General features: G+C 53.7%; 10 protein-coding genes across 10 annotated transcripts; 2 read left to right on the forward strand and 8 right to left on the reverse strand.

Annotated features, from left to right (window-relative positions):
- Nucleotides 1-551: 551 nt before the first annotated feature.
- Nucleotides 552-1,480, reverse strand: POSPLADRAFT_1040995 (hypothetical protein). Its single transcript, XM_024477833.1, has one exon. It carries the CDS (start codon nt 1,472-1,474, stop codon nt 608-610), a length of 867 nt encoding a protein of 288 aa, XP_024336161.1. The 5' UTR covers nt 1,475-1,480; the 3' UTR covers nt 552-607.
- An 807-nt stretch (nt 1,481-2,287) lies between these two features.
- POSPLADRAFT_1112101 (hypothetical protein) lies at nt 2,288-3,005 on the reverse strand (the record flags this gene model as incomplete). Its single annotated transcript, XM_024483391.1, has 2 exons — nt 2,288-2,358; nt 2,471-3,005. Coding segments are annotated over 2 exons (606 nt in total), but the record flags the coding sequence as incomplete, so codon positions are not given.
- A 731-nt stretch (nt 3,006-3,736) lies between these two features.
- Nucleotides 3,737-5,251, reverse strand: POSPLADRAFT_1059558 (hypothetical protein; the record flags this gene model as incomplete). The annotated part of the gene is made up of 2 exons (XM_024481170.1): nt 3,737-4,477; nt 4,532-5,251. The coding sequence occupies 2 exons, from the start codon at nt 5,249-5,251 to the stop codon at nt 3,737-3,739; spliced, it is 1,461 nt and encodes a 486-aa protein (XP_024336163.1).
- Nucleotides 5,252-5,867: 616 nt separating this feature from the next.
- Nucleotides 5,868-8,600, forward strand: POSPLADRAFT_1184101 (hypothetical protein; the record flags this gene model as incomplete). Its single annotated transcript, XM_024489055.1, has 13 exons — nt 5,868-6,005; nt 6,838-6,918; nt 6,979-7,079; nt 7,145-7,182; nt 7,237-7,310; nt 7,367-7,444; nt 7,500-7,612; nt 7,679-7,733; nt 7,793-7,866; nt 7,920-7,943; nt 8,001-8,097; nt 8,154-8,304; nt 8,372-8,600. 13 exons carry the CDS (start codon nt 5,868-5,870, stop codon nt 8,503-8,505), a joined length of 1,158 nt encoding a protein of 385 aa, XP_024336164.1. The 3' UTR covers nt 8,506-8,600.
- Nucleotides 8,601-9,162: 562 nt separating this feature from the next.
- POSPLADRAFT_1150861 (hypothetical protein) lies at nt 9,163-10,236 on the forward strand (the record flags this gene model as incomplete). Its single annotated transcript, XM_024486467.1, has 2 exons — nt 9,163-9,359; nt 9,417-10,236. 2 exons carry the CDS (start codon nt 9,163-9,165, stop codon nt 10,234-10,236), a joined length of 1,017 nt encoding a protein of 338 aa, XP_024336165.1.
- A 5-nt stretch (nt 10,237-10,241) lies between these two features.
- On the reverse strand, nt 10,242-11,866 carry POSPLADRAFT_1040997 (hypothetical protein). Its single transcript, XM_024477834.1, has 6 exons — nt 11,596-11,866; nt 11,462-11,534; nt 11,003-11,406; nt 10,625-10,945; nt 10,513-10,570; nt 10,242-10,460 (listed from the first exon to the last, which is right to left on the reverse strand). The coding sequence occupies exons 1-6, from the start codon at nt 11,782-11,784 to the stop codon at nt 10,396-10,398; spliced, it is 1,110 nt and encodes a 369-aa protein (XP_024336166.1). The 5' UTR covers nt 11,785-11,866; the 3' UTR covers nt 10,242-10,395.
- Nucleotides 11,867-11,921: 55 nt separating this feature from the next.
- POSPLADRAFT_1184107 (hypothetical protein) lies at nt 11,922-16,727 on the reverse strand (the record flags this gene model as incomplete). The annotated part of the gene is made up of 15 exons (XM_024489056.1): nt 11,922-12,159; nt 12,217-12,261; nt 12,312-12,439; nt 12,489-12,602; nt 12,656-12,931; nt 12,987-13,070; nt 13,104-13,166; nt 13,218-13,870; nt 13,921-14,598; nt 14,648-14,852; nt 14,911-15,221; nt 15,272-15,854; nt 15,906-16,316; nt 16,370-16,485; nt 16,565-16,727. The coding sequence occupies 15 exons, from the start codon at nt 16,725-16,727 to the stop codon at nt 12,120-12,122; spliced, it is 3,870 nt and encodes a 1,289-aa protein (XP_024336167.1). The 3' UTR covers nt 11,922-12,119.
- Nucleotides 16,728-17,228: 501 nt separating this feature from the next.
- On the reverse strand, nt 17,229-18,656 carry POSPLADRAFT_1123583 (hypothetical protein; the record flags this gene model as incomplete). Its single annotated transcript, XM_024483538.1, has 9 exons — nt 17,229-17,338; nt 17,397-17,548; nt 17,598-17,681; nt 17,732-17,885; nt 17,950-18,068; nt 18,118-18,232; nt 18,290-18,371; nt 18,430-18,506; nt 18,566-18,656. Coding segments are annotated over 9 exons (984 nt in total), but the record flags the coding sequence as incomplete, so codon positions are not given.
- Nucleotides 18,657-19,755: 1,099 nt separating this feature from the next.
- Nucleotides 19,756-22,007, reverse strand: POSPLADRAFT_1184110 (hypothetical protein; the record flags this gene model as incomplete). The annotated part of the gene is made up of 13 exons (XM_024489057.1): nt 19,756-19,821; nt 19,879-20,082; nt 20,133-20,353; nt 20,405-20,465; nt 20,523-20,633; nt 20,685-20,730; nt 20,784-20,922; nt 20,981-21,032; nt 21,083-21,131; nt 21,182-21,382; nt 21,440-21,722; nt 21,772-21,819; nt 21,872-22,007. 13 exons carry the CDS (start codon nt 22,005-22,007, stop codon nt 19,756-19,758), a joined length of 1,617 nt encoding a protein of 538 aa, XP_024336169.1.
- Nucleotides 22,008-22,679: 672 nt separating this feature from the next.
- On the reverse strand, nt 22,680-23,506 carry POSPLADRAFT_1067172 (hypothetical protein). The gene is made up of 4 exons (XM_024482153.1): nt 23,169-23,506; nt 23,005-23,114; nt 22,836-22,950; nt 22,680-22,773 (listed from the first exon to the last, which is right to left on the reverse strand). Exons 1-2 carry the CDS (start codon nt 23,433-23,435, stop codon nt 23,106-23,108), a joined length of 276 nt encoding a protein of 91 aa, XP_024336170.1. The 5' UTR covers nt 23,436-23,506; the 3' UTR covers nt 22,680-22,773; nt 22,836-22,950; nt 23,005-23,105.
- Nucleotides 23,507-23,694: the final 188 nt, after the last annotated feature.

The raw sequence follows: 23,694 nt of genomic DNA on the forward strand, positions 1-23,694 counted from the left end.
ACATTAGTAGCCATTAGCAGAATTGATGCAATGTATCAATTGTTTGCCTTCATCATTCTGCATGATGAAAACCCGCCGCTTTTCTGGTGAAATTCATCCGTCAGGAGGGCCGGGTGGATTTCATCCATTCACGGTGTCGACTGCGTTTCATCCGTTTTTCACACCCTTGCCGTGTGAAATCGGACATTCACACGGTAAACGGAGCGAATTCACGCGGAACTGGTCTCTCAGTGACTGAGCGTATAACGACGTGGAAGGCAACTTGGTACTAGATGTCGGTACTAATCAGGACGGCTGAGCCCTTCTTACATTCTAACAATGGACTAACTTTACATTTGTCACTGTTGTGTCCGGTCTCTGGGTGGTTTTATAACATTACCTTCCCGAAAGGATGTCTAAGAATCTTCGCAATAACCGGGACCTGCGGCTCAATTGCATAGAGAGGATTGAGATCCACTGTAAATTTGTGGCGCTATGAGTACATCTTGGGCAACGGGAGTATGATACACATTCAGTCGACTGACTAAGAGCAATTTCAGACAAATGAAAAGCAGTGGACTTTGAGCAGCATGTTGTACAGGTGCATCCGCACACAATTACCAAACAATCACGCCTCAGAGTGATAACTCGGCAGGATCGAGAGGAGCTTTTCCATGTACCAAAATGAGGTTGGCACGCCCACTTTGCCAGCAACGGACCCAGGCTTCGGCTCATCAGCAGACTTTTCGTCCATCCAATCGACACCGGACAGATCCTGACGCGCAAGCTGTGCCCACGTTGCCGAGAGGCCCATGCCCACAATCATCTTGTCCGCCACAGACGGGTCCAAAAGGACAGTGATCTCATCCTTGAACGGGTTGTGCGGCCTGCTCGCCCCGCTTGCGACCGTCGCGTCCTTGCTAACATCCTCAACGACAAGCCCGCGCGACGGCGGCAGAATCTCGGGCTTGAACACGTCTGTGTGCTGGGCAAGCGGCCCGCTCGCCCACGGCGCGAGGACCAGCCGTGCGAAGCGGCCCTCCAGCTCATCCTCGACCTTCTCGGCGCCGCTGCGCTTAGCTTTCTTCTTGGGCAGCTTGCTCCTGTCCGGGGCGGGCGTGACCGATAAAATGCGCCGCGTGGAACGCTCGACGACGCCGGCGGTGTGCGTCAGTGGGAGCACCGTAGGGCCTAGGAAGGCCATCAGCTGATTGGGCGTTGGCCCGTTGTCCCAGGTGCTTCCAGCGGTTTGCCAATCGCCGTCGTCGACGTCTATTGTAGTCCAGTCACCACCTTGGTCGTTGCTCCCGGTGTTACCCCAGCCATCACTGGCGGTGTTATCGGCACTACCCCAGCCACCTCCGTTTGAGCTCCAACCGCCGGTCTCAGACCCATTCACGTTCGCGTCGGCTGCTTGACGCTCTTTGTGCACCTCCTTCTCGAGATCCTTGATCTGCTCCCCCGTGATCACCTCTATGTTGTGAACGCCTACCATCTCCTTCAACAGTTCCTCTGGGTCTTTGGATTGTTCCGCGTCATCCAGCTTCTGCCTCTTAGCATCGCGTTCACCCGTGGGATCTTCTGCTTCCTCGCGCGGTTTAAACACACCAGGGTCTACGAGTACAGACATGTTACCGAAAAGAGCCTCGCAGCCGGCGCTGAAGTCGTCCGGGAGAGCTTTGCCTATGACAAACGTCGCGGGGAGTTCATTGCGGGCTAGCTCAGTAACTGAGAGGGCACGCCGTAGACCCTTTTCGTGCTCAGGCAAGATGCGGCTGCGGATGATAAAATTGATGAAGAATCCGATGAGAATAGGCGCGTCGCGGACGCGTTGCTCGGACCTGGAGTCTATTAAGATAGCGCAAGATGCTAGACGAGGACGGGCCTACCAGATCAGCCCTTTATCACGGAAGTACGAGGAGAGGAATATTTTGATGTTCTTCTCCGTATCGTCGAAGAATGCATCCATCCGCGAGTCCCTTTCTTCGCGAAAGTACTCCTTTCGCAGCTGCCGCTCCTCCTCCGAGAGGTCGGTCCTACGAGGAGGGTAGGATTGTTGTTGCCCTTCTATGACTTTCGCCTGTTCTTCATTGACCATGACCACTTGCCGCTCCTTCGGCTTTCCATTCACGTCCTCCTCTTCATCTTCGGACTCCTCTTCCATTGCTGTCTGCATCGCTTGCATTTGTTGCATGCGCTTGCGGCCAATGGACGGTTGGATGCTGCTTATGATGCCGATGTAGAGGCGGAACTGTAGGTCGACGTCTAGTTGAGTGACATGCATACGCGATGAAAGACAAAACGTACGGCATCCCAGAGCTGCGGTACACCAGAAGCGACAGCAGGCCACGATCGGTTTGCCTTGAACTCTTGCGACGCCTGATGCAGGCGGTCGACGCGCGAAATCGACCTGCAACGCGTCTCGTCAGTGGCTGTGGCGCCGCGCAACAACCGGCGATGAACACCCACTGGTCAATCGGGGCCGACGTACGCCTCATAAACTCGTCAGCCTCCCATTGCTCCCACCAGGTTAGCTTGCGCACGGAGCCGTCTGCACCGGTCTTCGTCTTGGGCGTGCGCCTCTTTTTCTGCTCCATCGCGGTGAGGTCGTGCTTTGCGAGTAGCTGAACAGTTGGGATCTTCTGGCTATCGAGCTCAACGTAGCCCGGCGGCGGGTCCGCGACGACAGTGATGCCTCCCGGCTGGAAAGACTTGAACGACTTTATTTTTACGCCCGGGGGTGGCGTCGGGAACGGAGGGAACTTGATCCAGGGGGCAGCATCGGCCGGGGTGTCGGTGGCGGCAGCGACTGCAGGCGCGGAGTCCACGGCCGGATTGCCTGTGGTGACGGTCACGTCTATGAGTGTAGACCCGAACGGTAGTATTTTTACGCCCGAGGGCGGCGGCGGGAACGGCGGGAACTTGACCGGGGTGCCAACCTGCGCGTTGGTGGCGGCAGCGCCTGCAGACGCGGAGTTCGCGCTCGGATTGTCGGTGGGGACGGTCGCGTCGATGGGTGTAGACATGGTGGTGTGCGATAGTGGTAAGGGTAGAGGACGAAGGCAAGGGGGATTATAAGGAGCGGCGAACTTCCTTTATGTATTAGGACGGGCAAGTACCGGCGGACGGGCTTCGAGATCTTGGACTCTTGTCGAGGATCTCGCAGCCTGTCCTCGTGTATGCTCCACGCTTGCCGGGCCACACAAAAGTGGGTCATGGTCAGTGCGCAGAGACTCACGATTCAGTACAGAAGGTCAAAGCTCAGAAGAAACAAGATAATTGTCGAGTCAAGTGAGGTGAAGGCAGATAGACGCTCAATTTGGAGTCGCCTTAAATTCAAAGAGGTCAATGTACTGAGTTATCATACGCAGTGGCGATTAATACACATGTAGGAAGCTCGTGCAAGCAGGAACAGTGTCTATTGTCAGAAGCATATTGGTAGATAATCATAAGATCAGATACTATACATTAATCAGCATCCGTGTGGTGCCAGCACGAGAATGGGATGCATGGCGGTATATATGGGTGGGTGTCGCGTTTTAGAGGTTCTATGAGGGTAAAAAAAACTGGGGGTTCGTCTCAGAGAACAGGAAGACTGAATAAATGCGCATCCACGCACCTCAAATATTCCAATTATCAACACTCGGATCGGCAGCAGCAATAGTGAATGACGACCAGAAGCGCACTACCGATACGTTCGGTCCGTCGGTGCTAACGTCGCGCGACGAACTGCGAGCGCACACAACCGAGACGCACCTCACTCCTCGAACTTCCTTCTCTTCTTCGGTTGCTCTTCCGCGTCGTCCTTTTTTGCGTCCGCGTGATCCTCATCTGCGCCCTTTGACTTCCTTGCTCTCGACTTTCCTTTGGTGGCCGAAGCAGGCGTGGATGCCGACACAGGCGGTCTCGTCCGGCTCTGCGAGCGCGTCCGTGGTCTGTTACGCCGCTCGCCGTCCTCGTCCGCTTCCTCGTCCGAGTCTTCAATGTATGCTTTGCTCTTCGGCTTACGTCCACGCCGCTTCGCTGCGGGGGTAGGCGCCGACGCGGATTTCACGCTTGCGGCCTCGTCTGCTTCACCGCCATTGCCCTCCTCTTGTTGAATCGCCTTCGCCTTGGGGAGCCGGCCCCTACGCTTCGGCGTCGCAGTCGCCTTGGCGCGTCCACGTCCGCGCGCACTTCCTGCCTGGCTCGCGCTCTCCTGCTCGCGATCGACGTCCATCTGCGAGTCCTCACTGCGCGTTTTGCCTTTGCCCCTTGCCTTGCCCTTCCCGTTGCTGGTTGCCTTGCCGACGATCTCGTCGATCCCGCTGTCCTCCTCGCCCTCGCTTCCGTCCTCTTCTGTCTCAGGCTCTTTTAGGTTCAGGCTGCGTCGCCGTTTACGGAGGGAGCTCCGCGGGAGCTGGTCACGGATACCGTGACAATTGAGGCGCAAGCAGGAGGTCAGCTTGTCGCGTTGGGGCGTAGAGTCGGCACGGAAGCGTGCACGCTTGATATCGGTCTATAATAATATACATTAATTTTGCACTGGAGATACAGACATCACCATACTGACCGTATGTTTGCCCTCGTAACACCATCCGTCGGGAGGGCCTTGATCACCGTCGCCTTCCGTGACTTTGCCACAGCAGCCCCAGATCGTCTCATATGTCGTCCCGGGGTCGCCAGCGGACCTGCCGCTCTTAGCACCCCGTCCGACACGCTCGACCTCGGCACTTTCGTCGTCATGGGGCACCAGGCAGCTGCGATCGTCGTTCTCAACGTCTACATAATCTTTATGGCAACGCACGCAATGCAGCTTCGGTGGCGGGGCTGCTTTAGCAAAGAACTCTGCGAGGGCAGGAAGGAGGGGCTCCGGTACGAGGGGAATGTGTGCTAGGGTGTACTCATGCAGGGTCTTGGCTGGTATCGCAGTGATGTGATTGACGAGGGAGCTAACTGTGGGCTCAGGGGGCGTGATGACTGGGTTGGGGGAAAGAAGGGGCGCAGACATGCTTGCGGTGGCTTGGCGCGTGGGGGAGTGCTGCCGGACTCGCCCCTCGACGGATAAGTTTGCCAGTCTGGAGGCCGGGGAGGGGGACTGAGGCGCGCCATGTATCGCAGATACACTGACAACTGACGGTGAGGGGGTTCGTAGCTGCGTCTGTTCCGGCTCTGAAGTGGGGAGCTTTGGAGGCGGCAGTTCTGTTGCAGGTAAAGATGGCGATGGCGGCGGCAGCACTGCCTCTGGCGGCGGCGGCGGGGCCCGCTTCTTTAGTAAGAAACCAAGCACCATGGTACACAGGTATGAGCAAGATGGAGAACAAGGGAAAGAAGGAAGGACTGTAGATTTACGCGATGAAGAGGATATGTATTCGATGCGTGGTAGACACGCCCTAACCGACCGATTTAACGGCGTGGGAACAAAAGGACGCGCTTTGACGCGTTGCGTCACAATGGGTCACAGTGTGTCACAATGCGGGTGATGCTTGAATTGTCACACTCCTCATACCCTGAGGCACAGTAAGGCACTCATGATAGCACAGACCGCGATTCTGAAGTTGGCCAGCAACTAGTAACAACTGTTGGCCCTTAGTGGATATCGGAAGCTCAAGTGTTCCCCGGTCGCCACCTGACAGCAGACCTGATGCACGGCTCGAGATCACCAGCGTCCAACGCGGAGCTGCTTGGTACGGCAATCTAGCATGCAGTCTATCTTGTTATCATCTCTCCTCGCTGCCCGCTAAGGCTAGAGCTTTCCCCCACCCCCCTTCCGGGTCTGATAAGTGCTTGGTGCCTGGGAATTCACCCCGCTCAAATACAGCGCTCTGGATCACCAGACATGCAGCGGGCCCGGTTTTCCCTGCCCGCCTTTGCTTGCTCGAGACTGAGTCTGCTGTGCTTGACGAGACATGTCGGCAAGACATGAGCTACCTATTTCTGCTGAGGATGTAGCCGTGGTAGATACAATCACCAAATCACACACCGGCGAGGTTCAGGTGGCGGTAGTGGCTCCGGACAGGAAGGATGAGCCGTTGGTTACTCGCAAGGTATGTTGCAAGACTATTGACAAATGTGAGAAGTGTAAACGGGTAAATGTAGGAATTATGGAGCTACTACAGTACGTAAGATTGACGGGCTGCACCTCTCCCGCTACTCACCGGTCGTGTACTTAAAGTGTACTACAACGGAGATAATGTGAGCTTGCATGACTACACGATTCTGCGTTCAGTGTTCATACTGACATGTTATCACAGGGCGTTGGTCCTAATGGTGCGTCACGCTTGCAATAGATGAAAAAGCGAGGGACATAATGCTAATCGCGCTTTGGCAGGCTATTCCATGACACTCTTTCAATCGCTCGCCACCTCCGCGGGGTATGATCCTGTCAAGGGCCCAGGCTCGTCCTGCACGGCTGCCGACGCGTCAGGGCAGTGCGTTCTCCCATGGGGGAATGGCACGAAGGCGGTCAGCTCCATCGTCCTTGTCTCGAGCGGCGTCAGCTTCGCTGTACGTTGCACTGCACGACCGGACTGCCTATGAAATGTGTCTTACCACGGAGCAGATCATGACAGCCATATTCACGACAATCGGCTCTGCAGCAGACTACGGCACCTTCGGACGTTGGTTGCTCTTCGTCATCACCGTCATATGTTGGGGCGCCCAGTTTGCCAGCATGTCTCTTACCTGTACGCAGATTATGTTTTGCGCTCTGTCCTTCTCCTGACATGGCAGTTCGTTGCAGCACCGTCCCGCTGGGGTGCAGCCATGGCGCTCTATATAATCGGTTTCGTCACCTACGGAGCAACGCTCGTTTTCTATGCCGCGGTTTTCCCTAGGCTCGCGCGCAACACCCCACACGCGCGTCGACTCCGTGAAAAGTATGAGAATGGCGAGATACCCGCCGAAGAGTACGAGCGTGAGGAGAGCCTTGAGAAGAACAGGATCAGCAACATCTCGACGGTATGTCATACTGGACAACGTATACGAATAAACGAGCGGTGCACTGATGCTGCAAGCTAGACACATAGTAACATTGGTTACATCGTCACCTTGTGCTTGAACTTGTCTCTGTTACTTCCTTTGCAAAACAATCCGCTAGTAGACAACTATACACTCGTGTTGTAAGTCTACACCACCGGATATCCCAGCAGAATGATCGAACTTAAGTTGCTTTTTATCTGCACAGAACTAACGCCTACTGGGTAATCACTGGCATTTGGTGGTGTACGTAGTGACCCCTCATGCGTGGTATGTGATATGCTAAGATGCTCGTTATAGTCATCTTTCAGGAACCTCGCCCAGGGCCTCCATTGCCAAAGGGCGAGCATTATATCACCGTCGGGTGGAAGCAGGTTCGTCCGCGATCTTTGTGATCTCTTGCCGAGCGGCACACCGACCATTTTTGCAGATCTGGATTGCTTTCAAGCAGTACAAGAAGCTCCCTTACACGTTTATCTACCTCGTGGCATTTTTCTTGCTTGCCGATGTATGCTCTCCATACATTGGTATCGTGCATGCGCGCTGATAGACCGTCCGTGTAGGGACTGAATACGACTGGGACGCTCATATCCATCTGCCAGAATGACAAGTTCTCGTTCTCATTCCTTCAGAACACCTATCTTGGGCTTGCTCAGGCGATCACTTCGACGGCGAGGTACGTTGCACCGTACTCTAATATGGTAGCGCTGTGATCATTGTCTCATCGCCTGTGAACGTCCAGCACTCTAGGATTCTGGTACATCCAGAGGTATTGGAAGATCAGCACAAAGAAGATGGTGAGTTTTTCGTTTATGGCAGTTATGCGCATCCTAATAACTGCTGCGTGCTATTACAGTTTGTGGTAACAAATGTCGTCACGATCTTCATTCCGCTCTGGGGCATGATCGGTATCTGGACGAATAGATTTGGGTGTGTAGCTGTCAGATCCGTGACTCTGCTTTATTCTGATATCTGAATGCTAGCTTCCACAATGTATGGGAGTTCTGGTAAGACATCGCGGTCCACTACGATTTGTGCATTCTGACGGCGGCGTCCAATTACAGGGCATACAATGTTGTGTTCGGGCTGTTCCAGGCCCCATACTACGCGTTCTCGCAGACGATGATGGCAGAGTTGACCCCTCCTGGTTTTGACAATATGGTATGTCTCTTTCCGTCGTCCCAAGCTAAAAAAGCATGACTGAATTCAGTCACCAGTTCTTCGGTCTCTTCGGGTTGTCCAACCGTGCATCGTCTATGATCGGACCCAACGTCATCCAAGCGATCATCAACAACACAGGCGATAACTGGAAGGGCTTCCCGTTTCTCTTCGCGCTGTGTACCGCGGCGAGTCTCGTTATCTGGTTCGGTACGTATCCATTTGCAGTGCCTTTCTAGCTCTGGAGTAGCGGAAATTGACTCGCCATCGGTGATAGGTGTGGACATTACTACTGGACGACGTGATGCCGTTGCATGGGCAGAGAAGCACCGGGCGTACGCCGAGACGGGAGTCTACACGGAGGAGGAAGACGAGTCCGTAGATGCCAAGGAGTACGGCAAGCGCGCATGAACCACACCGCGGCTAGATAACGATGCAACCACAGGCAATGTGTCACCTTACGATTTAAGGGATGGAACATGCAATCATAGACATACATTGCTTACAAACGCACTAAGGGTCATGATGAGAGAGCAATGTTCGAGCCTTTGGACAAATGCTATGGATTCACCTTGGATTCATCAGTATGAGACCCGGCCGTTGCCACAATCGGAGGGCTCCCATGGGGTGATTTGCTGAGGGACGCACGTATTCGTGGTCCATAGACCGGTGAAACGCTTGTGCATGCTAATCCACTGATTCATTACCTGTCGCACATTCTGTCCTTGAGAGTAGGTTGCAAGCTTCGCACAAATGAACAGCAAGAAGTAGCTGAGATTGAGATGACACATCTCAATCTCAGCTACCTCGTATCGTTTGACCACTTGAGTCATGTTAGGGTTGCTCAGATGATCTTGTATTGAACCGCAGCGCCTCTTGTCCATATGGAATGTCAAAGATACCTAAGAACTGTGGTTCGACGATCCTAAGTAGTCGATGGTACCATGCGGAAGGGAAACGCATACATCAGTCAAATGTGACTCACTTTTATGGCATATATTCCATTGGGCCGCAGCTATTAAAGGAGGGTGCTGCCGAGGACGATGCAGCAGTGGTAGCCAAATCACCATGTCTACCCTCCGAGTCATGAAGTTCGAGCGTCCTCATGAGTTCGCCAGGGCCATTGCCGACTACGATGATTACTCCATGAACTTCGCACTGGGATCCCTCTTGGACTACGGCGATAAATCGCAGGTCCTTTCACAGGCGCGATGGGGCGCTCCTATGGGGGCGCTATTGGCGGTATACAGGGAAGATGAGCTACTGTACGCGTGGTCCATTCTTTCGCCCCAATTTAGACAATCAATGGGGTAGACTCACAGATTAACCCTGACGAAGCATGCGAAGAACTTCTCTTGGGTGATGGCCTCACCGAGCCACGTTGATCCTTCGTTAGAAGGCGACGCGTCCGACATCGATGCAGCAGCGACTCTCATTGCCGAAACACTCCCGACTGTAGTCAACCCACACCTAATGGATAAAGTGCTGGGCCCTGAGAGGGCAGTAAATGCATTTATCGAGTCGTGGGTAGCCTTCATGGTGAAGCGAGGCGTCCAGCTGAAGACACCAGATCCGTATTTCCACTCTCGCGCGTGCTGTGCCACGCTATCGACCTTACCTCCATCTTCTATGGTCCACGATTACCCGGTATCGTTGGCAAGGCTCAGCGATGTGGACACCCTCATACCCTTGTTCGTCGAATTCTCAAGTCATGGGCCCAATCCGGTGTCACCCGAGACGGCGCGCAACATCATACGCGAAGGTGTAGAGGCGCGGAGATTATGGGCTTACCGCATCCGAGAGGGTCTAGCAGGGTACGTTCTCGTCGGACGGGAGACGCGGCGCACAATTGCCATCCGTAACGTCTTCGTTCTGTCACAGTACAGACGGAAGGGCATCGCAGAAGCCATGGTACGAACGGTGACTCGATATTACCTTGGTGCTGAGACTCCCAGTGAGATGGCACGGGCAGGAGAATCGGCAGTGATCGCCAAGCATGAGATATGTTTGAATGTAGGGGATCCAGCAGTAATGAGGATCTACAGTCGCTGCGGCTTCATGTTGGATAACAACGCGCGAAACCTCGATACTGAGAAGAGGGGATGGTTCGCAACGATCTGGAGGGGAGTCGAACCAATGTAGAGTTTCTTACGTACCCTCAGCAACATTGTTGCACATTAGAAGATGTTCATATAACATTAGCGCCCAGGAGAGCAAGCACAAGTGGCCAGTCCCACGTGCTCAATATCGATACTGCCGTTGGCCAAGACAGATCCAATACAGCAGAGTGCCGTTTCGTTTTCAGACAGCAAGACTAGGCTCGATTTCGCCCAGAAGCATAGTTGCGTCCTTACTGCCAGTCAAGACTAAACAAACATGATCAGTCGGGCGAGTGAAAGAAACCCGATTGCGACATACTAATGGGCTCCTTTGGATGGAAGTCAACCGACGTAACTGTTCCTTTGTGGCCGGGAAGCTAAGTACAAAGTTTATGAGCCCAACCAAGTCGCTCCAGCTTCAAGTGACTTACCTTGTAAAGGACCTTTCCACTCTCGACATCCCAGATGCATACTGTTCGATCCGCACCCCCTACAGCGACGCGCCGACCGTTGTCATCTTTACTCCATGCACCTCTCAAGAGTGTATTTTCGAAGCCGGCTGGTGCGCCCATGAGGACACGATGCACCCGAGCCGGCGATGGAGAGAAAGGCCGCACGTCGTGAATAATGGTTTGTGAGGAGAAAGAGGGGGAGAGCAAGAAGTTGCCGTTGGGAGAGAGGGAAAGCGAGGTAGGTGTATCAGTATGTCCTTGCAGGCTGTAGACCTGCTCATGTTTGCGCATATCCAACACCTACAGGAGATGTCAACATGTCAGCGTCAAGGATGTCATGACACTGGAACAACCTACGTGGATTTCATTATCGAGTGCGCCTGCAAATATACTGGAGCCATCTGCACTCCAACAGACTGATGTGACAGGGCACCCAATCTCGAACACACTGACTGGTGCTTTTGGTCCTTCCTCTCCACCTTCCCATACTCTCACTGTACCATCGTCCGCGCCAGTAGCCACGAGTTCGACTCCCGCGCCTCCCGCCAGTGTCCTGTCGAGCGAGTTGATGATGCCGCGGTGGGCACGCAGCTTCCGTAGGCGTTGACCTGTGGTGAGGTCTGTTACATTGAGAGTTTGGTCTGCGGAAACTGTGTATATCACAGAAGAGAAGAGGGACCACTGCAGGTCAAGGATAGGTGCTTTGTGCAGGTTAGGCAGGAGGCCATAGTTGTTGTTTGGCGAGTATGTCCGCCACAACGCTGAAAATCATCAGGATAAGTCATCTCTTAGAATAATAGAGGCAAGAGTACATACAAACGCTTCTGTCTGCTGAACATGCCGCAATGTTTTGCCCAGTAGGGTCGAACCTACAGCTCAGTATCTCTGCCTGAAAGCTCGTGTTAACAACGCTTGTGAACGACATGCACGCTCCAAAAGAGCACACACACCCCATGCGATCCCGCAAGATTAACTATTGGGGCCTCAAGGCTACTGGTGCGCTGAACGGTACGAATGAGTGCTTGTTGCCGTTCATCGTTGGATGATGAAATAGCTATTTGATTTGTTGGGGGCGTCGAAGAGCGCGTTCTCTTGATAAGGGCACCTTGGGGTGTAGGCGATGCACCTCGTTTCGACATACCGGCGCAGATGACGGAAGAAAAGGTCAAAGGTGGAATTGGGAGCAGGTCGACAGTACGCGAATTGGGAATGGGCGTCCTGGTCAAAGAGCCTATTGCCTTTTGAAGAACCAGCGCCAAGCCTATCCCGCCACCGTTTTGACAAGACGTGGATTATTACAAGACCCTGCATTCACTGTGAGACTAAAAATAAAGCTGTAGCGTAGGTTGCAACAAGAAGTAATATACAGGAAACATGAATACAGATATACATGAAGTACGAAGACGTGCGTAGTCTACAGATGGGGGTAGAAATTAGTAAATAAAGCAAGAATCACAAAAAGCTATCTGGAGCATCAAGGTATAAGGCCATGTTTTCGTAAGATCGCTCCCCACCTGATGATAGTAATCATGAATCAACTGCAAATGAGCAGCGAAAGACGAAAAACGCACTCTTCGTTCTGCATCTCCACCTCGATCAAGCGGCGTTTGAGTTTTCTAACAATCCATTAGTAAGGAGGCGAACGGGGATGAGTACGTTTACTCACGAATTCTCCAACGATAGGACATTTCTCTCCTGCTTGGTGTGGCTTAGATCACGGGTCAGCGCATCCCACCCCTCAGTGTCGGGGAGTTGAGCATCATTATACATGGTGTCCAATTCCTCGTTAAAAAGCTGGACCTAGCTCAGTACGCATCGACTACGCAGTTATCTGTCGACTCACCGTATACATCAGCTCCTTCTCATCATTGCTTTCCTTCACTGAGATATCCAAGGACTCGCACCGCTGCTTCACAGTTTCTAATTCATGTTTTATGCGCTCGATCTCTAGGGATTTCTGTGGAATATGTTGACACTCTAGATGGTGCATGGATATACATGAGCACCTACATCCTTGACCTGTGTCACAAACACTTCCAGGTTGTCTTGTAGACTGTCTTGGTTCTTCAGCGCTTTAATTAGGCAGTCGTCTACCTGGTCAGTGAGCTCCTCCAACGAACGCGTCACTTCGGTGGCCTTTGGAGGAGTTTCTGATAGCCGTGAAGCGGAAGGCGCGCTGCCAGCGGAACTGAACACGCTCTGACTGCGAGTGCGGCCGGTCCCATCGGCAGTGCGCTTTGCAATAAGGCGCTGCATCTCTTCCATACGAGCCTGAGCTTCCCTCGTCTTCATATCAAAGGCAATTAGTTCTGTGCGAGCATCATATGGGTCGAGCGCGTACTAATGGAGCAGTAGTCCGTGTAGGAGCACGAAGTCCCTTAAGTGGTGAGGCCGGGCGGAGTGGCGATAAAGGTCGGTCGAGATCCTCAGACGACCCCACGCTAGCCACGCCAGGAACGGCTGAACGCAACCTCTCTGCCTCCAGCCGTATGCGCTTGATTGCCCGACGCGAAGACTCGATCTGAGGAGAATGAATCAGTCTTGTAACGACGGGAGCGATGATTATGCCTACATCTTCTTTGGTAGATTCAACAGATCTAATTAGACGCAAAGCCTCCTCGTTCGTCGTAGGGTTGACCTGCAGCACGGGTATTCGCGAGGGGCGATTTTGTGCTGAGGATCTACGAGGGGATCCCTTCCCCTTCGGCGAGCCACGCGAGGAGGTGCCCGTCTTCTTCCCTTGTGTGGGCGAAGTGTTACCCGTCCGCAGCGACGTCTTCTTCACAATGGAGAGCGGTTCCACAATCCCTTGAAACATCGGTGCCTCCGCCTTCGGTGTAGAGTCGAGATTGCCCGTAGGGTCGAACGGCTGTCGTCTGCTTCGGGGTAGTGGCGTACGGGTGGGTGTGACGGGGGGCTGAGGCGTGTTGACCAAAGTGGGCTCAAGTATAAAGTCATCATCTGCATCACCGGAAGGTATTTCAGTGGACGGGAATACGTGCGGACTTCTCGAAGGAGGAAGTGGGGAGGGCGTGCGTGGGCCCATGGGCCGTCGCTCTGAGGAATTCCGAGAGAGCGAGCGAGTCCTACGAGCCGAATCCGGAGTAACTGGCCTCATTGGTGTTGTCGGCCTCGGAGTCGTCGAACGTTGACTCTGCACGTCGGGGAGTTCTGGCAACTGTCGGGACGCCCTCGAGAATGGGCGGTTGGTATTGGGAGGATCATCTACCAAGCAGGATGAACTAACCATCAACGGCTCAATCGTGTACACATACTTTCATAGATTGTATCCTCCAATGGAGTCTCAAGTACGAGCGGCGAGAATTGCTGTTCGCTTTGATTCTGGCTATTTCGGCGGGCTAGCTCCAGACGCATAGCCAAGTCGTGTTCCGAGTCGTCCATGACGACCCTGTGCGGCTCATAGTACTCGTTACTGTCCCTGTCCTCGTCGGTGGGTGTATCGGACGACGCGTTGGATAATGTCCTCACGCGGACAATCGGAGATAGTGCGAGGTTGCTTCGCCTGGGCGACGCATCCTGGTCGGTCCCAGATTCTCCGTCTTTGGGTGACTTGGCGCGCTTGATGAGCTTCTTCGCACGCGACAAGGAGCGCGACCGCCGGCTGTTCGCTGACATGTTGGCAGACTGATCGTCCATAACGGAGGTAGCTGTTGTAGTTGTCGAGTTGGTTCGCGAGAATCGCGAGAAGCTGTCGCCGGTCGTGTCCGTGTATATCGAGGAGCGGCTCACAGAAGGCGTAGTCCTCGTCCTCCTATGTCCGCTGGTCGAGCCGTTAATAAAATCACCCACTGCAGTCGCGGACCGGGCATGGAACAAGAGGTTGCGGGAAATTGCGTCCAAACCAAAAATCGCCGCTCTCGACTTGGTCGCTGTTGGGGTCGAAGGCATCGAGTTCTTCCCTGTGCGGAACTTGAACAGGCCATACTGGTGAACTACACGATATCAGCTAGAGCTTTATGTGAAGTGTACCAGACTACATACTTGTGTATACTATCCGGTCGGGTACACGAGCAGTTTGCACGATGTCTTCATCCTCGTCGTCACTCGGTTCGCTCGACGTGACTTTATAACGAGATAGTTCACCGGCCAAGGGCTGCACCCTAGCAATAACCAGCGGTGGGCCATTGTCACCAAAAGGAATGGGGTCAGCCGAACCTAAAGGGTCAATGTGCAGAACCGCCTTGGTCTGGGAAAACATATAAGCGCCGACTCATCAGACGCGCTCTTGGCCACTTGCCACACACCTTCTTTGCTTCTTGTAAGAACGCAGTCCTCGTGTACACGTTAAAGTAGGTTCTTGCGATCGTGATTTTTCCTGCACGATCCTCAACTTCGCGCTCTTCGCCACACAACACGACAGATTGTCCCTTCTTCGTTCTGTACCTGCCCTGGACACCCCACAGATTCTCGAGGAAGCGCGTTTTATCCGCCTCCGCTGCCGCGGAGTCATAAACGATGGGTGAAGGCGGATGCACAACCGACAATGTCCGGAAAGGTCGGCCTACCCAACGATGATCCTGATCTTGAGGAGGATCCTCTAGGTACAAGTGGAAATCTGGAACACCAAGGTCAGCCACACATTACGAATTTGTACCTATGACGTACTCGGGCCACCGACGTCGGTAGCAACGACGTCAGTCAGGTCAACCATACCCTTGCAGCTCATCCCGCTCTTCTTCTTATTAAGAGAAAATGGACCAGGTTTCGCCATTTTGTCCGGGTTGTCCAGACCTGCGAGCATGCGGCCGCCCTTCTCACTGGGCCGCCTCACTATCACGAGTTTGTCGTCGAACAAGAACAGAGTGCAGTGGAGGTTTCCTCCAGATTGCGCTGCCGAGCCTCCCCCAGAGAAGGTCGATGGCCCGTCAATAGGCACGTCTTCCACATCTATGCAGTCAATGAAGCGCCGCGCATGAGACACCAGGGCTGGGGGAAAGTCCTCAATACTTGCGCTGAGACAATACATAATCGCAGCACGCTTCGTTTGCTCGTCCTCCTCCGCTAGCGCTATTTTAGACGCGATCTCATCCGCCTCGGCCAATGCTGCACGTTGGGGTTCGTTTGGGGCCATGTGTTTCAGCATCGTACGGAACATGAGCGTGTAGCGCGGTATTCGCTGCACGGGCTCCATTAAAAGCTCGCGCAGACCGATGCGGTTCTTGGTGTCAGCCGAGGAATATTTGATACGCTGAGACAAGGCGTAAATGCACGAAGGTACACAGCATAACTTGCGACCCACATCGACAAACGCACTGAATCCTTGCGACTTCTTCATTTCCCTTTCGAAGATCGCCTGCGCTTCTGCCCTATTGGCATAATACTGCTTGTAATGCTCGAAGCCGCGCAACTTCTTAAAGTGTTTGAGCGCAACGTCTCCGATTCCGGGACCATTCGGTTGATCCATCTTCTCCAGGTCCTCGAGGAAGGCCTCGTTCACAGGCAAGATATTGTCAATGTTACCGAACAGGGTTTTAGCTGCATATGCAGGCAATATGGATGTATCCTTGCTTCGGGCAAATAGGCGCAGGGGATCCGCGTAATCGGCCTTGAGCGTCCTGAGGCGGCCCACGTATGTCCGTTCCGTGGACAGGAATTCCTTCGTGACATCTGCGAGGGCGGACGAGTTCGTCATGGCCCTACGGCGAGTTCCCTATGCGTGGTTGACTTCCCCTAATATTCTGCACAAGACGCAGTGAAACTCACTGTTGGCGACCCATCAGCATCTGAATTTGATGAAGACTGCGCAGCAGACTCTTCTTGTTCCGTGTCTGAATCGAGATCGAGGGGTTCGCCAAGCGAAGCTATGAGGTCTTGCACATCTGAGTGACCAGTGAGTGCGGTGTTCTCCTGCGATGTCTACTAGACCGTCAGGGTGGGATAGCAGGTGAGAATACACACCTGGCGGGATTGCTCGACCACCCTCCGAGCCTTCGACGACCACTCCGCAGAAGAAGACGCGTTTTGTGACGGTCGGCACGGCCGACCTTACCCTCGGTCGAGGGACCCAGTCATCGCCACTCGCGAGCGGGACCACCTTGCGCGGCGAGTGGCTGAGGGCCATGTCTGCGGAATAAATACGAAGGAGAGAGCCAGCAGGAGAAGGAATGGAAAGCAATGCAGGATCCAGAGTGCAAACCGAGAATAAAGGAAGACGAAAGCAGCGCTAGAGGGGAGAGGTGTGCGCCTCGAGGCCTGCGCGCCCACAGAAGCCAACATTCCTGCTTATCGTTTGTTTGGCCGTCGTGTCTTTCCATCGTCACGTGAACGCGTCGGGGAATGGGGAATCCTGCAGCGTCCACCGTAAGCAACACCGCCCGCGACGTCGTCTGCACAGCCTGGTCACAAGAGCAACAAGTCAAGATTACAGTGAGAGCCATGTCCGGCAGGGGGCGCCCGCATGCAAAGTCGTACGGCGCATGCTCAACGCATAAATGTAATCGAGGTTGGCACCATCAATTCGCAGGCATCAACTCGTACCAGATCGATCTCATTATTGGCACTAGAACGCAATCTACTACATAGTTTGACTGCTAGAACCTGCTACCGGGCTCTCTTCCACCTCATCTGCATCCACAACGTCCGCCGCGCTCGTCACTTTGCTTTTCTTCTTCTTGCTTGCTGTCGGCATAGGCAGCGCATGCGCTTTCTTAGTCTTCAGGATCTCCATGATTTCTAGTTAGCCAGGTGGATCAACGTTCGCTCGCCTATGAAATGCGGGGTAAGTTCGCACCTGTATGCGTCATTTCCTCGTGCCCCTTGATGCCCCGCTTCATGGTTAGCCAACGCCTCTGGAGGGAGTGTGCGCTCCAGAGGTTCCAATGTTCGTCCGGAAGCAGCTTCCAATCAATCTCGGAGTCATCGCGAACATTCAGAGAATCAACCCTGGGAGTCGGTGAGACACATGTCAAAACTATGCCGGAATTGCACGTACTTGTGAACTAGGATGTAAGCATCCGTCTGACCCCACCGCGGCCGTTCGCCCTGGTTCTTTATCTGTGTACTGATAGAATCCGTCCTGAGGAACCAATGAGCCATGACTCCTGCGGCAGCAGAGTATGCCCTTACCATTTAATGCGACACTGTTGCCGGCCACGTTTCCCGCCCATGCGCTGACTGACGACACCCCAGAATATATCGTTGTCGATATCCCCGCCTCTCTGGGCAATCTGCTCCGTTACTATGCGCGTCAACTCCTCTTCCTCTTCCTTAGTCCAAGCCCCTAATGAGCGGCTTTAATGCGTGCATGATCACACCGAATACCCTGTGAATGACGAGGCACATACCCGAACGTCGGTTGCCACGATCCTGCAAGTGGTTGCGCCATCTATCTCTGCAGTCCGAAGACATCCGGCCAACCCTTTGACTGACTTTCTCCCACTGCTGGCCCAGGTCAGCGACAGCTCTAAAGGCTTGATCAGATTGCGAGTTTGAGGCAGTTCATTGGCACTCACTGAATCAGGAGGTCATCCTCCGTCGGCATCCACTTCCCTTGTTGCCCCATAGGATGTCGCGTTCGACGAACATGATGGTACACAGCAATGATTGGTCGCAGGTGTAAGGATGACGCTACGGGGGGATAACTCGTTAGTCGATGACATGCATGGGAATGGGACGGTTACATACTGATCTCAGACCAGAACGTGTCACGGCCCCGTTCTCTCGAGAAGATAATCTCGTTGAGCTGTTCCTGCGAAAGGCCTCTCGACTGTAGGGATGTTACATGAGCCAAAGCAGGAAGGCAATCTTGGATTGTGAACACTAACCACACGGTAGTTTTCGACTGCTGTGTTCAGCTGGGCTTCTTCAATCGCCGAGAACTTGCCTTTCTTATATACCAGGCCTAATGGGTATCCGAACATGTCAGAAGGGTGCGTATACTAAAGAGTAGGTAGGGCGCACCTTCACTCTTGACCAACTCTGCTAGCTTTGTGGCGTTCATCCACACATTCGCCAGCATGTGTGCATGCTCTGGGTTGTCAGGTTCTGGGAGTGGCGGTGGTGGCGGGAGATTGGAGGGCGCAGGTTCAGCACCGGACTGCTCTGTCTCCTTCTGCCTAGGCGGCCGCCCGACTATGACATCCGACCTCACAGGCTGCTGGTTAACAGGTGGGGGACCAGGGGGGATGTGCGGCATATAAGGAGGCTGCCCGGTGACCGAGACGTTTGCTGCAGTCGCCGCCTCGCCCAGGGTCCGCAGGACGTTCATGACCCTCGAGAGGTCGAACTCCTGCAGCGTCCGCAGAAGATCCTCGCTCGACTGGAGGTTCAGGTCGGGCACGAGACCTGAGAGGTCGGGGAACATAGGATTCTGTGGGGGCGCGAACTGGTCGGGATGTGGCTGGGGGGCGTAGGGGTACGGCGCGAACTCCCCTGCAAAAGGCAGGAAGGAGGACACACTTTGGTCGAGATGCACGCCATGCTCAGGGTGGACATGCTGCCCAGAGGTGGCTGATGCTGCCGCGACAACAGCAGAGATAAAGTCCGCCGACGACGTCGGGTCGCCCGCAGGTGAATCGACAGGCTGGCTGGGCCGGGTTCCCTCCGCTTGGCTCCCCTGCTCCTGCTCCTTCTCCTTGTCTTTTCTCTTCTTCTTCTTCGATGCCCCTTGCTCCAAAGACGTGCTATCCGCCAAATTCATAGGAACATCCGACCCAGACGCGATCTCGCCTGCAAACGCGTCATGGCGCTGCTTGGACTTCTTCCTCTTCGCGGAGGTATCGGTACTCTCACCAGACGGCGTACCGTCCGCATCACGCGCACGCTTGGATTTCTTCTTCTTAGCAGCATTGGCAGCATCATTCGCGTCGCCAACAGCCTGCTGGAGAGCTCGTTGGATGTCGGGGGAGAACGCGGCGGACGCGTCTGCGGACATTAGCGATCGGGAGGCGCGAAGTTTTAGGGCAGGTCGACAGGGATGAGGGCAAGCAAGTTGGCGTTGCATTTAGGCGCCCGCCCGTGCACTTGTGACCCAGTGGCAAAGTATTCCCACGCGCACATCGTCTGTGTGAAGTGTAGTATATCGAACAAACAAACGCTCTATTGCACATCCATTACAACCGTATACCTAGCCAGAATACAGGGACACCCATCTACGCCTTAAAGAAATCCTTGGTGCACTTGGAGAAAACGTGTACTGCCTTCTTAAGCGACTCGAACTGCAGATGTGATCGTCAGTCCTCCGAGTAGTCTAAGAAAATCAGTCAACTACGCACGTCGGAGTTGCTGAAGCTAATGCGGAAGTGGCCCTCCACTTCATCCGTGGGCGGGTTCTCGGTATCAGCTGCAAAGAACCATCCCGGAGAAACCAGGACGCCAGCTTCGGCAATCTTCGTCCACAGCTGCATCTCAAGGCGTTCGTCCGGCTCGTCCGCATGCCGCGAACGATATGTGGGGTGGTTCTCGAAGTGAATTTGAATCTAAATGGTGTTTGAATAAGCAAGAAACACTAATATTTGGGCGGACGCACCCAAATGAACATCCCAGACGACGGAGGCACAAAGCTGAACAACTTGGTGCCCAAGCCTTTTTCCGACATAAACAATCTCTTACCAGACTGCTTCGGGTAGGCATCGAACACCTGGCAGCCCTTCCAGAAACTGATCTCCGAAGACGAGGGTTCGAAGTGGAACTCATCGGCGAGGCAGTCAATGAAGAAGTCGCGCCTCGCCTTGTACTGAACAGCTAGGCCTGCAATCCTGCGTGAGCAAACGTATACAACCTCAATTTGAATGAACGTACCATGCAGCCATCGGATATATCCATCGTATTTCCAAGTCATCAAGAGCTGTGTGACGAGGCTCTGTCCACGAGACCCCGGTTACCGGGATAGACGATAAACTGGGGTGTTTGTACATACCTGACCGAAGCCGCACGGCGCCTGCGCACTGGTCTCCCCCTGTCTCTCAAGCCTCTCCGCGAACAGAGGGTTGCACGTGTGCCAGCCCAATCGCGAACCAGGTGCAATATACTATGGTACTCATCAGGGTCCATAGAGGCGTGCGCCCGTAAGTGTACTTACCTTAGAGAAGGTATCAAGTCGAATGACACGACCTTCATAATCGAATCTGTCCAATGCAAGCATAAGTTCAGCAGCTACAAAGGTATCGAAACGATTGACTTCAAGTAGCTGGGGTCGAGGCTGGAAAGCCAATCCTCATCGTTGAGATGAGACGCAGACTCTGAACCGCGATCTGTTTTGGGGACATAGTCGCCTTGTTGAAGGAAGAAGTACGGATCATCTTCGACAATGATGACATCTTGGTCGAAGAGGTTTAGCTCGTTGGGATAGGGGGTTTCAATTATTCATTCCCTCACCATATTCTACGCAGACGTCATAGATTTCCTTCTTGCGCGTGGCGCCCATGGTCTTGACATAGTTGTGAGTAATAACACAGAATAGAGGCGACGGAGACCTACAGAGCCACACGGGTTCTGTCCGACGGGAACAGTATACATGACATGAGGGCTGTGCTTTAGGGTCAATGTTATGTCAATTCGAAGTGCGACTGAGCATACCGCCGGCATCCACGAACTGTCTCATCCCATTCAGAGAGGACCTTGCGAAGATCGATGCTACTCATCCCATCCTTGTCCATCGCGACTGGGACAGGGTGCATTCCGAACGGCTTGCTGGCTGATACCGCGGACGGATAGGTCCATTCCTCTGTCAAGAAGCCCTCTCCCGGGTTCATGATGGTCTGCATTACCCTCGACCAACTAACAGAGGTCGTGTGAGTTATAGACGAGCTCATCACGAGTCGAAGTAGAACACACCCATCCGTGTTACCAGTCTGAACCAAGATAGAGTAGTCGCTATAGGCCGGTTGGTATACCTTATCCACGAAATCCTTAATGAATTTCTGGAGCTGGGGGATGCCAGTAGCCGTTCCGTATTGCAATGCGACAGCAAGGTTCACATCTCCGGGCGCTTCTGGGAACTTGGGAATGGAGACTGGCGCTGTCTTTGGCTTGTTTGACCTGGCGAACAGCTTCCAAAACCATGATATGCCCGACTCCTGACCAGTCTCCTTCAAAGTGAACGAGTCCGGAACAAGCACTGGACGATCATGAGCTCCTGACGATTGACTTAATCTCGATGATCTCACCATCCGCGCTGACAGTCTCGAAGGGAAAGTATGTCTCACTAGGCATCCCTTGGAGCGTCTGTGAGCGCCCTTTCGCATGGTAGAAGATAGTCCTACAGACCTCCAGCGAGACTGATCAGGCCCGGCCGCCCCATGTACTTCGAGAGACCCTTCAGGGGTGAGGTGGTTCTAGCCCGTGAGACATAGGATAGGTGATGGGACAGGTCAATCGCCTTCTGACGCTTTTCCGAAGCCATTCTGCAGATCTTCGCGAGGGGCGGTGAAGGGATGCGGATGAGGAGCACAGCTATCTCAAGAGAGCAGTCCGCAGCCAGACGAGTCAGTGTCCGTGCGTCCGGAGCGGCTGCCCTTCAAGTTGCATGACTATCAAGTTGCATGACTAAGAGGGCTAAAGTAGTCCATGGGGATGCCGAGATAAGGAACGACGGCCTTGATAAACCGACTGAGCAAATTCGAGGAATATAACATACAGTCTTTCAGAACCAGGGACAGAGTTGGACGCAGTGAGGAGAACATGTACATAAGACTTTATAGCCACAGAGGCGAGCAAAGTTCACCGGCTCAGTCAATCAATCACGCAATGTCCCCTCCTTATGACTTCTTATTTCAAATGCTATATCGTACAGCGCAGGGGGAATTGCTAGTCTTTGTGCAGCTACGATGTGCAGCTCAAATGAACCCGCAAAATGCAAGGTCTTGGGACAGGCGACATATTTCTCAGGTATTACATCGCCCATGAAGTACGTCGTGAAACATGTTGTACAAGCAGAAGACTTTCGCTGCATGCGATTACAGTGAAAGTGTTGTTGACGGAAAGATCATGATCACCTTCATCATTATCGGCTGTTCTTGAAGAATCCTGCACGCATTGTCGACATCAGGGCAGTCGTATTGAGACCGCCCACATTAAGCATAGCATAAAGCAATATATTTTTCCAACTACATATGGGGTACTTCCTTCTCCAATTGAAAGCTGAGCGAAGCGACTGCCAAGAACAGATGCTACTTATAAACGCAAGATCAGATATTTGGCTGATAGGAATGAAGGCGAAGGACAAACGCACGGCTGGTATGAACACCTCACATCCATCCTTCCACACACGTAGCCATTCTGCGCGCGCTCGTTACTACGCGTTTTGTTGGGGTGGTCGACAACTTCGAAGAAGGCCTGCTAAGCATCTGGACGCCGAATCTCAAATCTCGAACCCAATCTGCAGTGGCGAGGACACTGACCTTAAGCGAAATACATCTGCACCCCAACAAGAAGCGCGATGGATACAGGGGGGCGAAGGTCGGCTGCTCGCTGGAAGGCATGCAAGGATCTGGGCGGCGGCTCACACCTGCTATTCGGACATCGATCGAGGTTCCAGGGTCATCAGAGGCTACAGAGAACGCACCTCGCACGCACGCTTGAGTGGGGGAAGAGGAAGCGTCCCGAAAAAAGGAAGGGTACCCACGAATGCTTTTATGCTCGGGCGTAGTGGGCGGAGATCCGAATCACGACACTCGCAACTGCCAGCGTCGCACGTTGCGGCCGTTCTGGACGGAACGGCGTTTGGTATAGCGCGCTCGCGGAGCATGTTATTGTGTATGACGCGCAGTGCCGGGTAACCCGTTTTAATTTGGGACCACGTCGTCACTGGCGTCGAGCAAATGAACAACATGTGGTCAGGGCCTTTGTGAAGTTGCTAGAAGACGACCGCGAATCATCAGGCCCTGCCCGACGTAGATATCCCAAGTTCCATTCTATGTGAAGGACGCCGACGGCGAAGCAGACGACTATTAGCGGACCACATCAGAGCGACAGGACAAGTCGACGGCTGCACTTGATTCGGGCATTTAGGGCCGGTCTTGGCCATTTGTCAGAAAGATAGCAGCCCGTCTCACTTGATCACGATTACCCATCTTGCTCTGTCGGTCCTT

This window comes from Postia placenta, assembly GCF_002117355.1.
Source record: "Postia placenta MAD-698-R-SB12 unplaced genomic scaffold POSPLAscaffold_12, whole genome shotgun sequence".
NCBI lineage: Eukaryota > Fungi > Basidiomycota > Agaricomycetes > Polyporales > Adustoporiaceae > Rhodonia > Rhodonia placenta.